The sequence below is a fragment of the Trachurus japonicus genome, chromosome 13 (genome assembly GCF_045865225.1).
Source record: "Trachurus japonicus isolate A0001 chromosome 13, Traja_1.0".
In the NCBI taxonomy this organism is placed as follows: Eukaryota; Metazoa; Chordata; class Actinopteri; order Carangiformes; family Carangidae; genus Trachurus; species Trachurus japonicus.
In genome coordinates, this window is record NC_140919.1 from 18,355,472 (window position 1) to 18,373,744 (window position 18,273).

At 40.8% G+C, this 18,273-nt stretch overlaps 2 protein-coding genes across 4 annotated transcripts; both read left to right on the plus strand.

Moving 5' to 3' along the window:
* The first annotated feature begins 668 nt into the window (after nt 1-668).
* On the plus strand, nt 669-6,137 carry hacl2 (2-hydroxyacyl-CoA lyase 2). Of its 2 annotated transcripts, none has more exons than XM_085795105.1 (14): nt 669-1,126; nt 1,650-1,851; nt 2,120-2,247; nt 2,340-2,590; nt 2,767-2,866; nt 3,023-3,120; nt 3,218-3,354; nt 3,517-3,651; nt 3,786-3,900; nt 4,032-4,201; nt 4,527-4,597; nt 4,682-4,753; nt 5,170-5,275; nt 5,370-6,137. In XM_085795105.1, exons 1-14 carry the CDS (start codon nt 1,010-1,012, stop codon nt 5,546-5,548), a joined length of 1,881 nt encoding a protein of 626 aa, XP_085651231.1. In that variant the 5' UTR covers nt 669-1,009; the 3' UTR covers nt 5,549-6,137. The 2 variants fall into 2 exon arrangements, with proteins under 2 accessions (XP_085651231.1, XP_085651230.1); XM_085795104.1 differs by having other exon boundaries at nt 672-1,126; nt 2,340-2,594; nt 2,771-2,866.
* Nucleotides 6,138-8,415: 2,278 nt separating this feature from the next.
* Nucleotides 8,416-18,196, plus strand: siral1 (SIR2 antiphage like 1). 2 transcript variants are annotated; one of them, XM_085795128.1, is made up of 8 exons: nt 8,416-9,017; nt 9,886-9,975; nt 10,244-10,496; nt 14,639-14,866; nt 15,632-15,760; nt 15,882-16,179; nt 17,044-17,109; nt 17,408-18,196. In XM_085795128.1, the coding sequence occupies exons 2-8, from the start codon at nt 9,893-9,895 to the stop codon at nt 17,419-17,421; spliced, it is 1,071 nt and encodes a 356-aa protein (XP_085651254.1). In that variant the 5' UTR covers nt 8,416-9,017; nt 9,886-9,892; the 3' UTR covers nt 17,422-18,196. The 2 variants fall into 2 exon arrangements, with proteins under 2 accessions (XP_085651254.1, XP_085651255.1); XM_085795129.1 differs by lacking the exon at nt 17,408-18,196 and having other exon boundaries at nt 17,044-17,197.
* Nucleotides 18,197-18,273: the final 77 nt, after the last annotated feature.

Genomic DNA, 18,273 nt, shown 5'->3' on the forward strand with positions numbered 1-18,273 from the left:
CTCACTCTCTTACTCTCTCACACACATAGAGTTTCTCTCAGAGATTGATAATACCTTATAATTTAGTTCTATTCAATCTTATTAATTGACTAACCACAGTAGTTTTCAGAAGCTATTGTATTTCAGTGTTGTTTTTATTTTATTTTATTCTTTAAAGTTTATTGAAATGTTACATATTTGCCATTAATTCTTGTGCATTTACTCCATTTCCCTACAACCAATAAATGAAAAATCCACACTCTCTTGTTTTCTCACTTCATTGTGAACTTTGCTCCGATTCAATATTGCAGCTCACACCTTTGACAGCATGACACACCTTCACAGCTTCCCATTGGGTCAAAAGCTTGTCTATTACTCAACGACACCTAACCTACACACAGCTTTGTCCGTCAATAGCGTTAAAGCCGAGTGGCCATAAAAAAAACAACCATGTCTTCCTTCAAAGTAAAGGGCTGACATAAAATTGATAATCGACATGATACTCATATTTTATTGGCTCTGTGTATACCTGAGTATCTATACCAGATAAGTTCTACATTGTAGTCTCTACTCATATATTGTTGTGGTTTTGAATTTATACTGTGAAAATGAAATCTGTGCATTTATTTTGAAAACCAAAACCGGAAGCTGCGCTTGTACGTCATCTAACTTGACGTGTAAACATATCCGCTGTCCGCTGACGTACCTGCGTTGGCATAACAATTGCGGAAAGAGCGTTCGGTCATTTTCAACTTGCACAAGAGCCGACTACATGTCCTTCAAAGCCTTTATTTTGGGGCTTTGTAACAATTAATCTAACACTATATGTGCTCATAACAAATACGACTTTTGAAATGGTTGCATAGCAGTTGTAGGGAGCAGCTCCACAATATCTTAGCCTAGCCTGAACCGGCGAGCTGCTGAACTGGACCAGTTGTGAGGAGGAGGTTTTGGGAGATTGAAGTTTAGCTAAGTTGAGTTTGTTTGTTTTTTATTTTTTATCCCAGGAGGTTTACTTCAGCATCCTCACATGATGGAGTCACTCGGGGTCGTCGGATCAGCTCTTGGATGCTCTGCGGGCATTGCGGTGTGTGGGCTTGTGTTTGCAGCCTACAAACTTGGCTTACTCTACCAGTTGTTCCACAAGGTAGGTTTTCTCCACATGCATATTTCATTTCTATTCATTTCCCCCCTCATATGCTGCATATATAACACAGTAAGATATTGCACAGGTGAGTTACTGTATAGCAGAGACAACTGCATGCTCTAGTCTGTTCACACCTCTCCTCTGCAGGTTACAGGTTACACACAGGTGAAGAGTAAACTGGGCTCCATTAATGTAAACTTTGACCAGCCCTGTGGTTTTCTAGCACAAAGGCCATCACAACAGCCAGGCTGTTAGTGGGATCACACAAAGGCCAGAGGGAACATCGCTGCCTGTTGCAAGCCTCACAATAACTTTGTGGTTGTTGTGAAATATGAGAGGCCGTTGGAGAGAAGAGGTGGTGTGACAGGTGACCTCCGGAGGGGCTATCACCCTCACACTGATAACAGATTATGACAGAGCTTTGTCTCCACTTTATCAAACCGTTGACCCCTGTTAAATAAGTGAAGGAACAGTTACTTGAATGTTTCTGTTAACATTTATTCTGTCCCCTCGCTTGTCTCAGACTGAAACACAGAGTCCACGGCATGGTGGCGAGAGCGTGGCAGAGGTCCTACGTGCCCATGGAGTCAAGTATGTTTTCACTCTTGTCGGTGGGCACATCTCACCCATCCTGGTGGCCTGCGAGAAAATGGGCATCCGCATCGTGGACACCAGACATGAGGCCACTGCTGTCTTTGCTGCCGATGCTGTGGCGAGACTCTCAGGTAGGTACACATTTATAATACGAGTATAGATGTAAGGACACATAAGAATCTAAATATGTGCAAGGATTATTTCAGCACATATATCACGTTACCTATAGATATGTGGAATAAAGGAATGGGTGTGTTGGAGCTGTGTAAGGTGTGTCAGACCTTGGTATTTCAAGAGTTTAGCGCAGCAGTACTGTCTGAGTTTCTCATACTGTGCAGAGTCTGATGTGAGTGTGCTTTTGGGGCTTGGTGATAGTTACTTTGATTGTCTTTCCACCAGGCACCGTTGGTGTAGCAGCAGTGACTGCTGGCCCAGGCCTCACTAACACAGTGACAGCAGTGAAGAACGCCCAGATGGCTGAATCTCCATTGCTTCTCATAGGGGGAGCTGCTGGCACACTACTTCAGGTGGAGTGAATTCAAATACTGATACCGCTGACACTTTAACTGTTCTCAGCTTAATTTCCCCAACCTCTCTTTCAATTGAATTTGTGGTACAGGGCAGAGGGGCGCTGCAAGATATCGACCAGATGTCTCTGTTCAAGCCGCTGTGTAAGTTCTGCGCCTCCGTCAGGACCATCAGAGAGATTGTGCCTACGGTCAGGAAGGCCCTGGCCATCGCCCAGTCTGGGACTCCTGGTCCTGTTTTCATAGAGTTCCCCATCGACACACTCTACCCCTACCACCTGGTGTCCAAAGAGTTTGGGGTTAAGAACCCCCCCAAAGGCCTGATGGGAAAAATCGTCACATGGTATCTTCTTAACACATTAATTATATAATAAAAGATGAATAAAAATGAAATCATACTGTATGAAAGTGAAAGTTAGACTCCAAAATAATATGCAACTGCACCTCCATGCACAAAAGAAATCTGAAACTTTATGTCACAATACATACAAATCTATTACAAGTATGATTTCTCATTAGGTACCTCAATAACCATCTCATGAACCTGTTTGCTGGAGCCTGGGAGACCAGAGATGTGTCCCCACTTCCTGTTGACATCCCACAAGCCACAGATGATCAGGTAAGACCATGCATGATGCTGCTGCTTACATATTATTGCAAGAAAAAATTAAATTCATTAAATGCATCAATTTAACAACCTAATTATGAAAGGAGTTTAGAAGCCCAAGCAAGAGTTTTCAATATTTTTTTCTTTTTTCTACTCAATACAAATCAGGTACAAAGGTGCATAGAGCTGGTGAGTCGAGCCAAGAAGCCTGTTATTCTGCTGGGTAGCCAAGCAACACTACCCCCAACACCCGCTGACAACATTAGGTAAAGAACAATGTCTAATTTTCTCTACTCGCTTTTTTTGGCACTTTTCTGTTTTGTCGACTGCTGTTGATACTAGAAATGTTTTCCTGCTTTACAGGAAGGCGTTGGAAGACCTGGGCATCCCCTGCTTCCTTGGGGGCATGTCTCGTGGCATGCTGGGTCGAGACAGTCCCATCCATATCAGACAGAATAGGAGAGATGCTCTGAAAGAGGCCGACTTGGTGCTTTTAGCAGGTCAGGCAATTTAAAATTTGATCAAATATAATAAAAATTTAATATTTGACTCTTCATTTAATAATTCAGTAACTGTTTTGATAGGTTTGTGAGGTAGCTGGTACAGCCGCTGGCTCTCCGCGATTCCTTGAAGAATGTTAACATTGTGCGTTGTGTTTGCAGGCACTGTGTGTGACTTCCGCCTGAGCTACGGCAGAGTCCTCAACCGACGAAGCAAGATCATCGCCGTCAACAGAGACAAAACACAGCTGTTGAAAAACTCAGACATGTTCTGGAAACCAACTATAGCAATTCAGGGTATGTTCACAGGCTGCCATCGTCATCCAGGCTTATAATTGGATAAGTAATATGTCAGCATTTAGTGAGTTGTGAAGTAAAAAAAAAAAGTCACTGGCTCTAGTTTTTGAAATGTAAATATTGGTTTCTTTTAGGTGATGCTGGTTCATTCTTAGAGCGACTTTCTAAAGGCCTGAAGGGCCACCGCTGTCCAGAGGAATGGCCTCAGAGCCTCAAAGCCGGAGACGTGACCAAAGAAAACCTAAACAGGTGCGCAGAGGTGACAATCCCTGGTCCCTGTTTTGTGACTCAGTCCTTTTAAGTGACGTCTATAAAAAACACAATGTTATGCAGATGCAACCTCTCCATCACATAAACCAGTTTTTTTTCTTTAATTGCAGGGCTAAAGCTGATGAGAAGACGGATCACCACTTGAATCCATTGAAAGTCCTCCACCGTGTGGATGAGCTGATGGCAGAGGACAGCATCATTGTTGCTGATGGGGGTGATTTTGTTGGAAGTGCTGCTTACATAATGAGACCAAGAGGACCCATGCGCTGGCTTGACCCAGGTGAGATCTCGTAGATTAAAACAATGGCTCTTGTTCTGGTTATATAAATGCCAGAGAAGAAGGCTTGTTATTTCAGTAATATGACCAAGAAATAAGAATTTAAATTCACTAAATGTCGACTTTTCTTGTTCATTTGTTGCTTGTTTGTCTGCACATACAATAGTTAGAGTAGTACATAGACACCTGTGCTGTAGTTGTCAAGTTCATTCATGTTATACAAAAGTTTGCTCTACATAATCACAAGTGAATGTTTAATGCATGAGAATTTATTAATGCTCACTTTGGTGCCATAGACTCATAACTTTGCTGGATCTAATTCCGACAGGAGCCTTTGGGACCCTGGGAGTTGGAGGAGGATTTGCCCTGGGGGCAAAACTGTGCCGACCTGAATCTGAGGTATAATCTTCATTCAGGCGTTTCTGAAAGCACTTCTCTGCATTCGTCATTCATGAATGAAACATCTTTTAATGTTCTTTTCAGGTGTGGATAGTGTATGGTGACGGCTCATTAGGATACAGTGTCGCAGAGTTTGACACATTCACCAGACACAAGGTAAAATCACCCACATTTTTTACAAACAACACAAAGTCATGTAAGGATAGAGACAAGTTTTGCCAACTATGAACAAACAGAGCATTGCTACAGCACTGCGGAGAATGGCATAAATGGAAAACAAAAACTTAATACAGCATATACAATATATTAGGGTTGAGTTAATACAGGTCAAACTTATTATAAAGCTGTACTGGAGCATGTCTTTCAAATCAGAGTTGTTTAAATTGAAACTAAACTTCTAATGTTAGCCATTAATTGTTGTCTACATTTCATATACTATACCATTTGTTGGACAGAGAGCAGTGCCCTTGTTTCGATATATAATATATAACTGATCAGTTTTTATTTTTTAGTTGTCTTGGAAAGTGCTATAGTCTTAACTTAATTTCCACGTCTTATTTGTTTCATCCCAGACACCAGTTATAGCTGTGGTGGGAAACGATGCCTGTTGGAGCCAGATCTCCAGAGAGCAGGTTCCCATCCTTGGCAGCAATGTGGCGTGTGGCCTTGCATTTACAGGTACAAGTTCTCACCACAGCACAATTATGCACAATCAATATCACCACAGGATGAACGGGATTTGTTTACCTTTATTTTCTCCTCCTTCTTGCAGATTATCACACAGTGGCAGATGGGTACGGTGGTAAGGGCTACCTTATAGGGCGCGAGGACGAGGACAGGCTCAGCGACATCATCACACAGGCTCAGAAGGAGACGAAGGAGGGCAAGGCTACACTTCTCAATGTTCTGATAGGGAAGACCAACTTTAGAGAGGGCTCTATCTCTGTCTAGAGCAGAGATGTTTTTCTTCCTTTAACCCTGAATGCCTTCACAGAGTTTGTACTTTCAGACTCTGGGAATAATTTCAGAAAGTAGGACAATATTATTTAACCGAGCCCTGACCAGACCTCTGTTAATTCTGTGTGCCCTTAAAGCCATACTTCACTTTAATAAGAGAACATGTCCACACTATGCTGATCTCCCCAAAGAGTTCAGTTGTAATATCACTAACTTCCCTCATCAGATGAGTCACAAATCATACCGGTAAAAAACATCTTCAAGCACCAGTCATGACAATTATAATAGCCACTTGATTTATTTATATATTTATATGTATTTAAGTTCTTAACTAAATACTTAAAACATAGCTGTGGATCTGACAGCCTAGAAACTAAAGCTTTTGTTGTGCGTGCTACTTTCAGGGTACCATTTTCTTTGAGAAGAAATTTGAGAAGGGAAAAAAAACAGGAAAAGTAAGAAAACCTTGCTTTGATTAGGGATTTTACCTCTCTGGGTGCTTGGGAGTTTGATTATGACCTTTAACCAGCCTATTATAACTTAGATAGATGTTTCTTGCAAATAAACCAGTGACAGAAAATCACTCTGCTTGAGAACATTGGTTTAAGTTATTACGTATGACCAGTATGCCTTTCCTCCTCGCCTTTGTATGAGGATACATGAATCTTACAGCTGTGATGTTCTTTATCGGTTGAAAATTTGTTAAATGGGAAAATACTGTATTTTTTTGAATGTTCAAGACTGACAAATGATATGCCTTTGAATGTTTGATTGTATATTCGAATCATTTTGCCCTTTACGTTTGGGAGGATGTTGATGTTCTGGAAATAAGTACAGCATCGGAGTATAGTCACACAGCTGGTTGACATTTGTGGCAGACCTGGGATGGCGGTGCTGACGCCAGTGCTGTTGTGTTACACGTCACATCTCTGATCCTGAAATGCCTGCCTGCCATCTACAACAACCACACAGTGCGGCGGCAGCAATATGTCAGTGTAAACCAGCACAGGCTGCATCACAATGAGATGTTTTACAGCAGGGGCTGTATAGATTGAAAACATGTTTGCTGATTCAACTATGTATTTAAATGATACTTGATACTAACTTGTATGCAGTGATGTGGGCTGTCATTTAAAATATGCCTATACACAATATGTATTGCACTATGATTATATCTTACACACCAGGTTAACATGTGGAGATCATCTCACTCCAATACTGCTGTTTTATTTTGTATTTAAAGGGATTAAGGATGTTCCAAATTTTGATTTGATAATCTGGATTTATTCTCAAATAAATTAAAAAAAAGGAAAGTGGACTATGAGTCAGATTTTGAATGATCTTAGCAAAGACTGTATCGTAGGCATTTGTTTTATTTCACCTATTAAAATACACATATATTTTTTTGTACAAACTGGGTGATGGCAACCTTACAGTTACAACTGCATTATTACAAAAATGCTTGGTTTTAATTGCCTGGCTTCTGCAGTTAGCCCACACAAGTGAAGTTCATTTTCCTACCACTCCCTGTTACTTTTAAATTCTGGCAAGAGGCGGCACCACTTTTAGATGGTAATGAGGTACAGTTGGGTGTCCGCTCTATGGTCTGTCTGATATGCAGTGTGACCTGCATTTGGAAAACTGGGCAAAGCTTGAAAAGTGTGGTCATGCCACCTGCGCCTGCACCAGTGGGCCAGCAATGCGCGGGTAAATATTTGGCTTCAGACAGTTGTTGGATGGACTGCCAAATGTACCACCAGCACAGTGGTTCAAAATGATTTCATAGCCTCAACTCTGTGGAGTTGCATACAAAAAGAACATAACAGCTTCACATCTGTTATCATAAAAAATATCTGGCACAAGAGCAGCAAGAAAGACACTGAACAATTTAAATTACAAATGTTATGAGCTTGTGACCTTTGCCCTTAATACTTCTACATGCAGTTCTCATTTTAAACAGGAGATGGCATGCTAGGTTAGTAATAGTTTCACTGAAATTGTATATGCTGACGTGTTCCTGTTTAGATTAAGTTATGGGGGAAGCATTTAACAGTCTATTTGGGAAAACATCTGCTGCTGTGATAATCAATGGATGTCATCATCCCTCCAGGTTTTGATGAAATTCATTTTTTTTTAAATAGTTTATTTTTGATTATGGACAGTATATGCACCTGGTCCCTGGTGGAGTTTCTGAAACAGTATTTTGGATTAAAAAAAAAAAAACATATTGTTTAACGAGGCAATTGTGCAAATTGAGTTTTGACAACAAATTGAGTTTTGATTTCTATTGGCTTGAGTTTGATTTGATTTCACAGATTTTGGAATGATGCTACAAAGGGCTGCAACCTGTGTAATAATTTAACACATGCCACAGTTTATGGTGTAGTAGCAGTCAAGAGTTTTATTCAAAGAGTGCGCCATGCTGAAGACTGTTGTCTGCTGCCTAGCCTCTTGACCTTAGTTGACGTCACAGCGTCAGAAAGCCTCTGGTTTGTGCTGCGTTCATGTGCTCCTTGTAAATCTCATTTTCTTAGATTTGAAATTGCAAACAAGCGCTTTGCTGTTTGGAAAATACAATAAAAACGTCGATGTCCTTTGTGATGCAAATGCAATGGATGAATAAACTTTATTGAATACCGTATGCGTAAAGGACTCTCTTCAGCAAATACTGTAAGCAGATTTGTAATTAACATGGAGAATAAAAATAACTCGTGTGGAATAACACCTCAATTATAAAACATCACTCAATTCCCATCATAGGTGGTCGCTGTTTTTGTTTCTTGCGTATTTTTATTTTTATATAACAGATGAATGAGTCGACGTTGATGTGGTACTGGTTTATTCGTAGAGCACTTGAAGGCATCATATGATCGGGCGCTCATCACTACAGGCGGTGACTTCAACCAGTTACAGTTAAAGACAAACCGCCGATGTTTAGAACACTAACAGAACGCCGAGAACGTTTCTAGTTTGTGCAGCGGTAAAACGGGACAATTTAACCGATAGCATTTTAGCTCAGGAGACTGGTTAACAGTGGATATATATTTATTATTATTATAACGCAAACATTACCCTCAGAATGACGGGTAAAACAGAGGCAGTTTCGGACTTTTAACAGCACACGGAGACGGCTAACTTAGCTTAAAGCAACAAACAAACTAACGTCAGCTTGAACCGGTGTCGTTGGTAAACGTTTAATTCGTGGCGAACATTCGGTGTTGCCGTTAGTCTTTAGTAATAAAGTCACGTAACAGTACCGACGTTGGCGTTTACTTACGTTAACTTATCACTAGGTTAGCATTAGTTAACATCAGGGGGAAAAAAGCTGTAAGCTCCGAAGTCAAATCGGTTTCCAAGTTGTTAAACGTAGCCGACTTTAATACAAAAATTGACTTTCGCTTCACTTCAATCAAAAGGATTTCTACTTCAACAGAAACAAACACTGGACTTTACCTACATCAAGGTAAGGTAACGTGGTAATGCTAGTCAACGTTGCTCTGTACGTCAACATTGGCATGGATGCATTGGTTTTGATTACTTCAGAGGCATACTTTTGGTTGATATCTTCTTAGAAATTAATGCTATTATTAAAACACACCAGGTTAACATATGGAGATAATCTCCCCCCAGTACTGCTGTTTAAATTTTGATTTGTTAATCTGGATTTATTCTCCAATAAATTGGAAAAAGGACAGTGGACGATGAGTCAGATTGTGCATGATCTTAGCAAAGACTGTATCGTAGGCATTTGTTTTATTTCACCTATTAAAACTCATTTGATGTCTTCTTAGAAATGAATGTTATTATTAAAACTTGCTCTGGGTTGAATACAAACGCTGGCTTGGAGCACATGACTTGCTGTTGGGCCGTCAGGGCATTGACTTAACATTAAAGTTAGATAAACCCATCAAGGGAAAAGCAGCTGTTTTACACAAACAAGGTTTTGCTGAGGGTTGGATGATTTGCGGTTTTTTTTATTGTTGTTATTGTGGTTAATCGGGTTACTGGTGTGTCAGCAAGGTGTGTTTCCAGGAAGGAAATAATAAACAATTTCCTGTTTGCAAATGCCTGAGTGCTGAGTTAAACAAGACAAGTTGAAGCAACATTCAGTCTGACCCCCTTACTTTGCAGGAATATGATATAATTGTGATTCACTTATATGATACCAGTGTGATCATCATGTTAAGGGTGGATGAATAACAGTCAGTCAATTGTACGCCCCAGCTTTAGTATCAAGGATTTCTTTATTGTTTTGCCTTTTATTTGCTAAGTAGATCTTTGCCAAGCCTTTCAGAGGTACTAGCATGTTGTTGATCGTCTTTCTGTTTCAGGAGCTGAATGGCCTCCGTTGTAGCAGTGAAAACAGAGAAGCGACCTGCAGCTGATTCTCAGGATGCAGACTCAAATGCTAAAAAGCCCAGGTAAGCTCACGTGCTGCTCAGGAACCAGCTGCACATCTTACTCATGACTCATTGTTACTAGGGCAGATCAACATCTTTGTTATCTCTTGAGTTCTTCCTTCTTCTTCTTTTATTTATTTTTTTACAAGTTCTTAGTAACGGTAGGTTTTAGTTTCACACTGCATGCGCGTGTGCTTGAAAATGGTCTGTTTAACATTCATGCTGTCGGAAGGATTTGGGAAGCACCTTCTTTGGAACCATCATCACTCAATCTCTGCCTGCCCCAAAGGAAACTGCTGCCCAGCCTGAAGACCAAGCGAGCCCCCGAGCTGGTTCTGGTGATTGGCACAGGGGTGAGCTCGGCGGTGGCCCCTCAGGTCCCTGCACTCCGCTCCTGGAAGGGCCTCATCCAGGCCTTGCTTGATGCGGCAAATGACTTTGACCTACTCGAGGAGGAGGAAAGTCGGCGTTTCCAGAAGCACATGCAGGAAGATAAGAATTTGGTGCATGTGGCCCATGACCTCATTCAGAAACTTTCCCCGGTAAGACTGCCTGAGCCGTTTTCCTTGCCTCTCCTTTCTACACCACGCTGTTGCACATGCACAAACACATGGCAGACAGACTGCCAGCTCACTGTCCTCTCCTCAGTCAGGGACGTTATGTCTCAACTTCCATGGACTGAGATAAGACATCTTAGTCTTATCTCATTAAAAAAAACCTATAGTCAATGAAAGAAGCCTTGTTTGTGGGACTTCTGAGAATTTTTTGCCAATACACAAACTCTATCACACATGCAATGTGTGTTCATTTATTGGTGTTCATAAAAAAAACATCAGTGCTCTCTCCAAAGAGCTAGTCGAAAAAAACACCTCGACGAAATCAATCCAGCTGAACCACATTTTTACCCATCCCTCCCTCCTTCCTTATTTGAGGCTTACAGCACATTGCCAGACAAACCAGGCCATCTTTGTAAATAAGAGTTTGTTCTTAATGACTCACCTGGTTCAATAAAGGTTAAGTAAATAAACCTGAATTGCAGTGGGTTCATTATGCCGAAAAAAACAAACATATAGCTGATAATCCCTTTGTTCCTTTTGGTTTGTGTAAGTAACAACCTCTGCATCAAATGATAACTGAGTTTCCCAAGCAGAAATGATAACACAACACAACACCAGTTTAGATCATATTGTGTTCATTCTTGGATTCCCAGATAACCCAGGTCGTGTTTCTATTGGACAGGTCTGTTCTGGAGCAGGGCTGGCAGATGGGAGCCTTAATACCGTTTGTCTCCTGTGTTAGTCATGTCTCATCGCACCTTTGCCATTGATAAACCGCGCTTTGTTTCTGCCCTCCAGCCTGTTGTCACAAAGGGAACAAACAGCACTTTTATGGCTTTATCCAACGTGTTAATTTCGATCCACAGTTGTGCAGAGTGCAGACACCAAGCCCACTGCTGTTTGCTACACCACGCAGCAGGATCTAGCATGCTGAGGAAAAAAAAACAAGCATGGAATAATGTGAACCAGCAGCCCCCTCCCACCCCACCCCACCCCAGATTTTCCATTCAGGCAGATTTAAAGCAGCACCCAACAGCAAGCATACTGTGACTTAAAGCAGAGGACATGAGCATGTAGCGATTCCATTCACACAATCCTCTGCAGAAATATTTCCACTGTTACAGTTTAGCACATTACTTTTACTGTCCTGGTTAAAACAAAAGAAATTTCTCCATTCATTGATCATAGTGTTTGTTAAATTCAACATGGCATTCACTTATTATTCATAGACTGCCTCTAATCAGGGTTGAAGCTCTTTAAAACCCACATAGCAACTGTGTTTTCCTTGCTCCGCTGAACTGGGAATTTCATTGTCGTGTTTATCACAATGAACCATCTAACAAGACCTTCCTTTAAACCAAAATACGAAGAAAACAGAGGCGCTTGAGGGTGTGAGAGAGCTGCCCTGAGTTCTACTTAGTTCCACTAACAGTGGGCCTGTCAGAGTTTAACCTACTTAGCATGAAATTGTGTATCAGTTGGATTATGGTGGTCTCTTGGCACACTGTGTCAGGTAATGAGGGTAATCTTACATTAAAACTCAGGGAATGTTTTTGTCATAAATCCTCTCACACCTTTGACCGTGGCAGAAACAAGGCTAATTGCAACTTTTCTGACTGGTTTATTTATTCAAGCAAGAAATGTTACCAGGGGTCAGTGGGGGAAACTTTTAATCATCGGCCTTTTTGGGATTCAATGATTGATATCAACTACAGTAATGCCTATACGCCTACACTATAAATCTCTTTGCAAAATTGTTTTTCCCTAGGTGATTGTCAGTGAGAAATGAACCATCACTGTGTGATCTGTATCCAGATCAAGATCAGGTTTTGTGTTGTTCTGGGTATTTACTAGTCAAGACTTGTGAACAGTCTTGTTAATAGTGCTACACCTAAATCTAAATTCCACAGTAGGGCAACCCAGAACTGGTATTAAACTAAATAAATAGGATTTGTAAAAAATAATCTACTAGTTTAGCACGATTGTTTTTAGAAAACAGTTGTTTACTGGCACATCATTTGGTTATTACATAAGTCCTGAGACGGTCCAGGGACACAGTGATCAGGATGGGTCTGTAGACACTATGGGGATAATGAGCTTCTTCCTGTGGAAAGGACTCCAACTGTTTAGCCCATTAAGAGCTGTAATCTCTGCATTTCCCTGCGCTAGAATCACCTTGGTCACTGCATCTACTGCACTACCCTTTGCTATTCTTAGCTGCCCGACTCTTCCTGCCTTTCTTCTTTTTTTTCCTTTTTTTTTTTACAACCTCTGCCAGGTGAGGGTGAGCTGTAGACCATGCAGTCACAACCTGTAATCTCATAGCAGGCTCCGCTAGGTATGAGAGTTGCTACTTGAAGAGCTGTGGAGAGGAAATACAGGGGGTTTTCTGTGGACAGTTTTGTTTTCAAAAGAGAACATAGTTGTCCCTCGAGCAGATATTTTGAATACTAGCACAAACTTAACACTTCCCTGAAGTCTCTAATGGGCGTAATTTAAGGTATTGAGGACACTGGTAGGAATTCCTGTTTAGGCGTGTGCAAAGAGGAACTTGTTGAAATCATGTCAAAACAAACCAAATAAAACCTTGCTGATAAACTCCTCTGTTATGTCTAAAACCTGGAGAACATGACTGCTGTGTTTTAGGTCTAATCTCCTTATCAAGTACAGTGACTAGCAGAGAGCTACCTAAAGCATCTAGAAAGAGGAGCACGACATATACCACAATATTATGAAATTTAATGACAAAATTATCTACTTTTTTTTATCTGTTTTTAAAATTAAAGGACAACACTTTCTTGTTTTAATGATCTTACATGTCTGCAGTGTTGATGGGAGCGGTTATTTCGTAGTTCACACACAGAAAAAACAAACAAACATAAAAAACAGTAACTGTTAAACCAAGCTAGGCGTACACGTGCACATTTATTTTAAGACACTTGCTCGGGTCACATGGTGTGATAAGTAAAACTCTACTCAAAGAGGTTTCAATCCCATTAAAGGGCTGCTTGTTGTGGGTGTGAAAATGTACTGAACATCACATTTGCACAAATTTGACAGTAGCTAATTGGTGTAAAGATTTTTTTTTTTTTTTTAACACAAAACACTTCCTCAAAAAGTAAATGCAGTAATTATCCTAATTATGTTCATGTTCAAACAGTGCATTTTAGGCTGTCAAATACTTGAGAGGGAGGTTTCACATTAAAAAAGTATACTCACAGCACAGTAATGATGTGATAATGACCATTATTTAAGCCATGTTATTTTAGTCTTTAGTCTTCACACACCATGTTGGGGTTTTAGTGGGAGAGTGCCGATATTATTCACTATAGTTTGGTTATTCTTGTGTTGAGAGTTCATAAACCACAGCAGAGTAGGTGACGCAGTCGCCTCAAGAAGCAAGAAGGCTCTGGGTTCAAACCTGCCTGCTGGCTGTCTGGGGCCCGTCTGCATGTTTCTCCTTGTGCATGTGTAGGTTTGTTCATGTGCTCCAGCTCCCCTCCACAGTCCAAAAACATGCAGGTTAGACTCAGGCAGCTCAGTCTTGTCACAGGCTGGCAACCTTTCCAGGATGTGTCCAGCCCCCGAGCTAATGGATGGATAATAGACTTGTTTTTCTGTTGAGAAAAGTCTTGATTGTTAAGCTGTTAAACATTTTGCTAACAGCAAACAGACATGTGTACTAGATGTCATACCTTAGTGCTCCAGTGTCATTATTTACTCGTGAATTTCCCCGTCGTGGGATGAATAAAGGCATACTTTACTTTACTTTATTTGTTTATTTTTTGTTTTACTTTCTCTTACTACTCTTATTTCACAGTGCTGCTGGTCGTCTGCTGCTTTTTACTTTCCATTCTTACAAGGAAGATGTGACACACTAGATGTGGCCTTTTAAATTCATCATGCACTTTTATAAAGTCTTTAAAATTGTTTGGTATTCCCCTGCAGTTTTATTTCCACTTTCAGTGAGTTTGACATTTTGGACAAAGCAGTTGAGTGAAAAGTGTGGAATCTGGATCATTTCTATCCCTTTTGCTACATGCCCTTCTACAACAAAAACTGTGGAGTTCCTTTACGAAAAACATTATTCACAGCATTGCTTCTTTTTTTTTCACTTTATTTTACAGAGAACAGGCAATGTGCGATCCACATTCTTCAAGGACTGTCTATACGAGGTGTTTGACGATTTGGAGTGCAAGATGGAGCATGCAGGGAAACATCTTCTGCGCTCAGTGCTGCAGTTAATGGAGAGCGGTGCACTCGTACTCACCACTAACTTTGACAACCTGTTGGAGATATATGCAGCTCACCAGGGCACCAAGCTGGAGTCTTTGGACCTGACGGATGAGAAAAAGGTAAAACAGTGCTCATGATTGTGTTATGGCATTGATTGATCAGCTTGGTCAGCTTTTTTTTTTTCTTCAAATGAGTGTAAAGGTCAGTAAAGCATGCACCAAAATGAGGTCGCTTTTGTTTTGCCAAGCTGAAACTGTAGGAGTTTTAAAATCCACAGAAATGTCTAACTTTAGTTGCAATGTAACACATTCAACATGCTTCTGAGAATTCAGGTAAACTTGACTCACGCTGACGCACAATCTGATTTACATGTATGACATCCTCTTTAGAAATTTCCTTGTTGCCGGTAATGGAGAAACAAAGATAATGCTTTGACCTGAAAGAGCCTTTTGTCTCCTGACAGGTGGAGGAAGGTTAAAGTTTTAGTCATTACTCAGCCGCTGTCGAATTTTATAGATTGAACAATATTTGCTTTTGGTTTAAGACTGGGGTGAAAAGGAAGCACATGTTTTCCAAGTAAACACTGGTTTGTTTCCCCCTCTGACTAGTTACTACACAAAATCACAAGTCATCCAGACACGTCATTTACGTCCCAGTTAATTCACAGTTAATTTGATGAATCGTTAGATAGAAGACAAATTTGCAAGAATTGATAAGAGTTTTTCCTAGAGACCCACAGCCGTGCCTCTCAGTCCTGGTATTTATGCCTTGTCTCCATCAGGGCTAATATCCTCTCACTGCTGCTCAGTGATTTTACTCCCTGCCCAGCTAGAACAGGATTGAGTGCAGTGGACTGTAAAGTGTGTGTGTGTGTGTGTGTCTAGGTGTTGGAGTGGGCTCAGGAGAAGCGGAGGTTAAGTGTTCTGCATATCCACGGTGTTTACACCAACCCCAGTGGTATCGTACTGCACCCTGCTGGCTACCAGAATGTACTGAGGAACACTGAGGTCATGGTGAGTGCTACAAGTCAGATTTGCAAATAATATGAAATTTTATGATACTAGATTGATTTACAGGTTTTCACAAGGCTGTCTGTGCCAAATTCTCTCTGTCACATTAATGCTTTTTCAACAGCGCGAGATCCAGAAGCTGTACGAGACCAAATCGTTCGTATTCCTCGGCTGCGGGCGCACAGTGGACGACACAACCTTCCAGGCTCTGTTCTTGGAGGCCGTCAAACACAAGTCGGACCTGGAGCACTTCATGCTGGTGCGGCGCGAGGACGTGGGCGAGTTCAAGAAGCTGCGTGACAACATGCTGGACAAGGGCATCAAAGTAATCTCCTATGGAGACGAGTACGCCGACCTGCCAGAGTACTTTGAGAGGCTGGCCAATGAGATCTGCAACCGTGATGTGTCTACCAACGGCTGGGGTGAGTGTGTAGTAGAGGATTAGCAAGCCTGTCTCCTAGAAATTACATTTGTATACAACTAACAGCAAATATGCCATCCACCTGCTGCCATGAATAAATAGCATTACATTTTCTAATTAAAGCCTTGTAATGTAATACAGGCAGATAACATTGCTACAACAACATCATTTAATATAAATGAAAATTCTAGGAGACGGGGGGGTTGGTTTCCAACGTGTTGTGAGGCTTCAACAGCTTTTTTGTGTTGTAATCAATTCAGTTAACAGCATAACAAGGAACACCATACTGCTTGTGGAAAAAAAAGTTGTGTCATGTCATCTGTGGTTATGGAGCTTGCCAAAGATAGATTATGTCGTAGGTGGGCATTGACTTACACAAGATGTAAATGTTTAAGGTTTTGACGCTGGCATATTCAGTGCAGGATTGCTTCAGCTGGTTCTGCTGCATTATTATTAAACAATATAGTGTTTAACCTACAAGTAGTGGTAGAAGGGCATCAGGCTTTTTTTTTTAAACCTGAAACTACAGAATCTTAATTAACTGAACTGGTGTAAATAAAATATTTCTGAGTAATTAATGTGACATTGTAGACAGGAAGCAACAAGAAGCAGGACTTTTTCTTTTAAGCAGATACATGTCATGAACCAGATTTGAAGTAGTGACACTACTGTGGATGCAGAGGCTAAGGTTGACTGTGATGCAGATGGGATTTAAATCGATGCCATGATCTTGGTTTCACAACATGGTTTTTCTCTCTTAACATCTCTTTAAAGAGTTAGAATGGGATTTTCTACTCAGTTGAAGAATTCAGAATGTGAGTTTCCTGTATTTTATAAATGTTTTTTTTTTTACCTCTACCTACAGGGTCTCCCTCACAAGACGATGAAGAGCAGCAGAATGGATTTAACACACAGAAAAGCCTCCTTCAAGGTTAGGACTGAATGCTTCTCTTTGACTTCAGACAGTGGCCACTTGAAAGAGGCATTTCCAGAATAACACAGTAAAGCCCGCTCCAAGACTCCTGTTTTCTTACTGCATGCTGGTAGATAGAAAATCCAAGTCTGTGCTTGATTTTCAGTATCTAAAAAAGCCCTGCTGGTCCTACTTTACTCAAAGATACAACTGACTTTGCAGAATTGCATGCATGGCAGTCTGTGGCCACGTTTCAGTTGATGCTCCTTGTTATTCAACTGCTCACTCAAGTCCATTCCTTCTCTTTTTGCCCCAGACTATCATTCCTGACAGGCACATGGTCGGGATCAGTATCAGTCATTTTCCTCCACAGATCCGTCAAGAAATCAGTGTATTTCGAGTAGTACGGTACTCGATTGTGATTTCATTCGGTGGATTTAGGAATCCTGGAACATTATGGGTCATGGAGACTTAAAAGCTGTCAGTATTTTCAGATGTTGAAGGTAATCATCAACGCCCATACCCAACCTCACAGATTCCCACTGTACTGTATTGAAATGTTGCTGAAACCTCAACATTTGGGATGCTAAATGCCAGTTTGCAAGTATGCAGATGATGCAGTGATATGCTGCTTGGATTTGGACATGCATCTATCAAGAATGCAGTTAAGCATGCTGCATCTTCTTCACCTACCTGCCCTATAAGAGAAGCTCTAGGTGCAAGCTAAAACGCACATCACATGTTCTTAAGTGAAAGGAGAAAGTCTTGGTGATATGTAAGGATTGTATCTGTCACGCTCAACCCTGAAACCAGGAAAACTTGATTTGCACATTACTGGCAGGGGAATGGCAGAAAATACTTCTCAGTCATGGATGGTTACTTTGGTTTTGCAATCACATCAATATTATGATTCTGTCCTCAACTTCAAGTTCAGGAGACTTATGTTTTCATAGCAGAGGGGCTCTGCCAGTTGCAATCACTTTGCCACTCCTGTGCTGAAAAAAAAAGTACTTTGTAAGCCTTTTTTGTATTTTTAATACTTGCATGTGTTTTCTGACATAGTATTTATAAGTACTATTTTCAAAATAAAGCTTTTGGTATCCCATTTGTCCTGTCATTATGTTTGCATATCTATTGTAAAGGAGTTACAGATGAGGTACTTCTACGTGATATCACAGAAAA

Excerpts from the sequence above, each read along its gene's own strand:
- hacl2 (XM_085795105.1), top strand. The coding sequence starts at position 1,010 with ATGATGGAGTCACTCGGGGTCGTCGGATCAGCTCTTGGATGCTCTGCG. Across the intron at positions 3,652-3,785 it reads ACCAACTATAGCAATTCAGG|GTGATGCTGGTTCATTCTTA; the intron begins GTATGTTCACAG and ends GGTTTCTTTTAG. Across the intron at positions 4,598-4,681 it reads TGTGCCGACCTGAATCTGAG|GTGTGGATAGTGTATGGTGA; the intron begins GTATAATCTTCA and ends TGTTCTTTTCAG.
- siral1 (XM_085795128.1), top strand. The coding sequence starts at position 9,893 with ATGGCCTCCGTTGTAGCAGTGAAAACAGAGAAGCGACCTGCAGCTGAT. Across the intron at positions 9,976-10,243 it reads TCAAATGCTAAAAAGCCCAG|GAAACTGCTGCCCAGCCTGA; the intron begins GTAAGCTCACGT and ends CCTGCCCCAAAG. Across the intron at positions 16,180-17,043 it reads TGTGTCTACCAACGGCTGGG|GGTCTCCCTCACAAGACGAT; the intron begins GTGAGTGTGTAG and ends CTCTACCTACAG.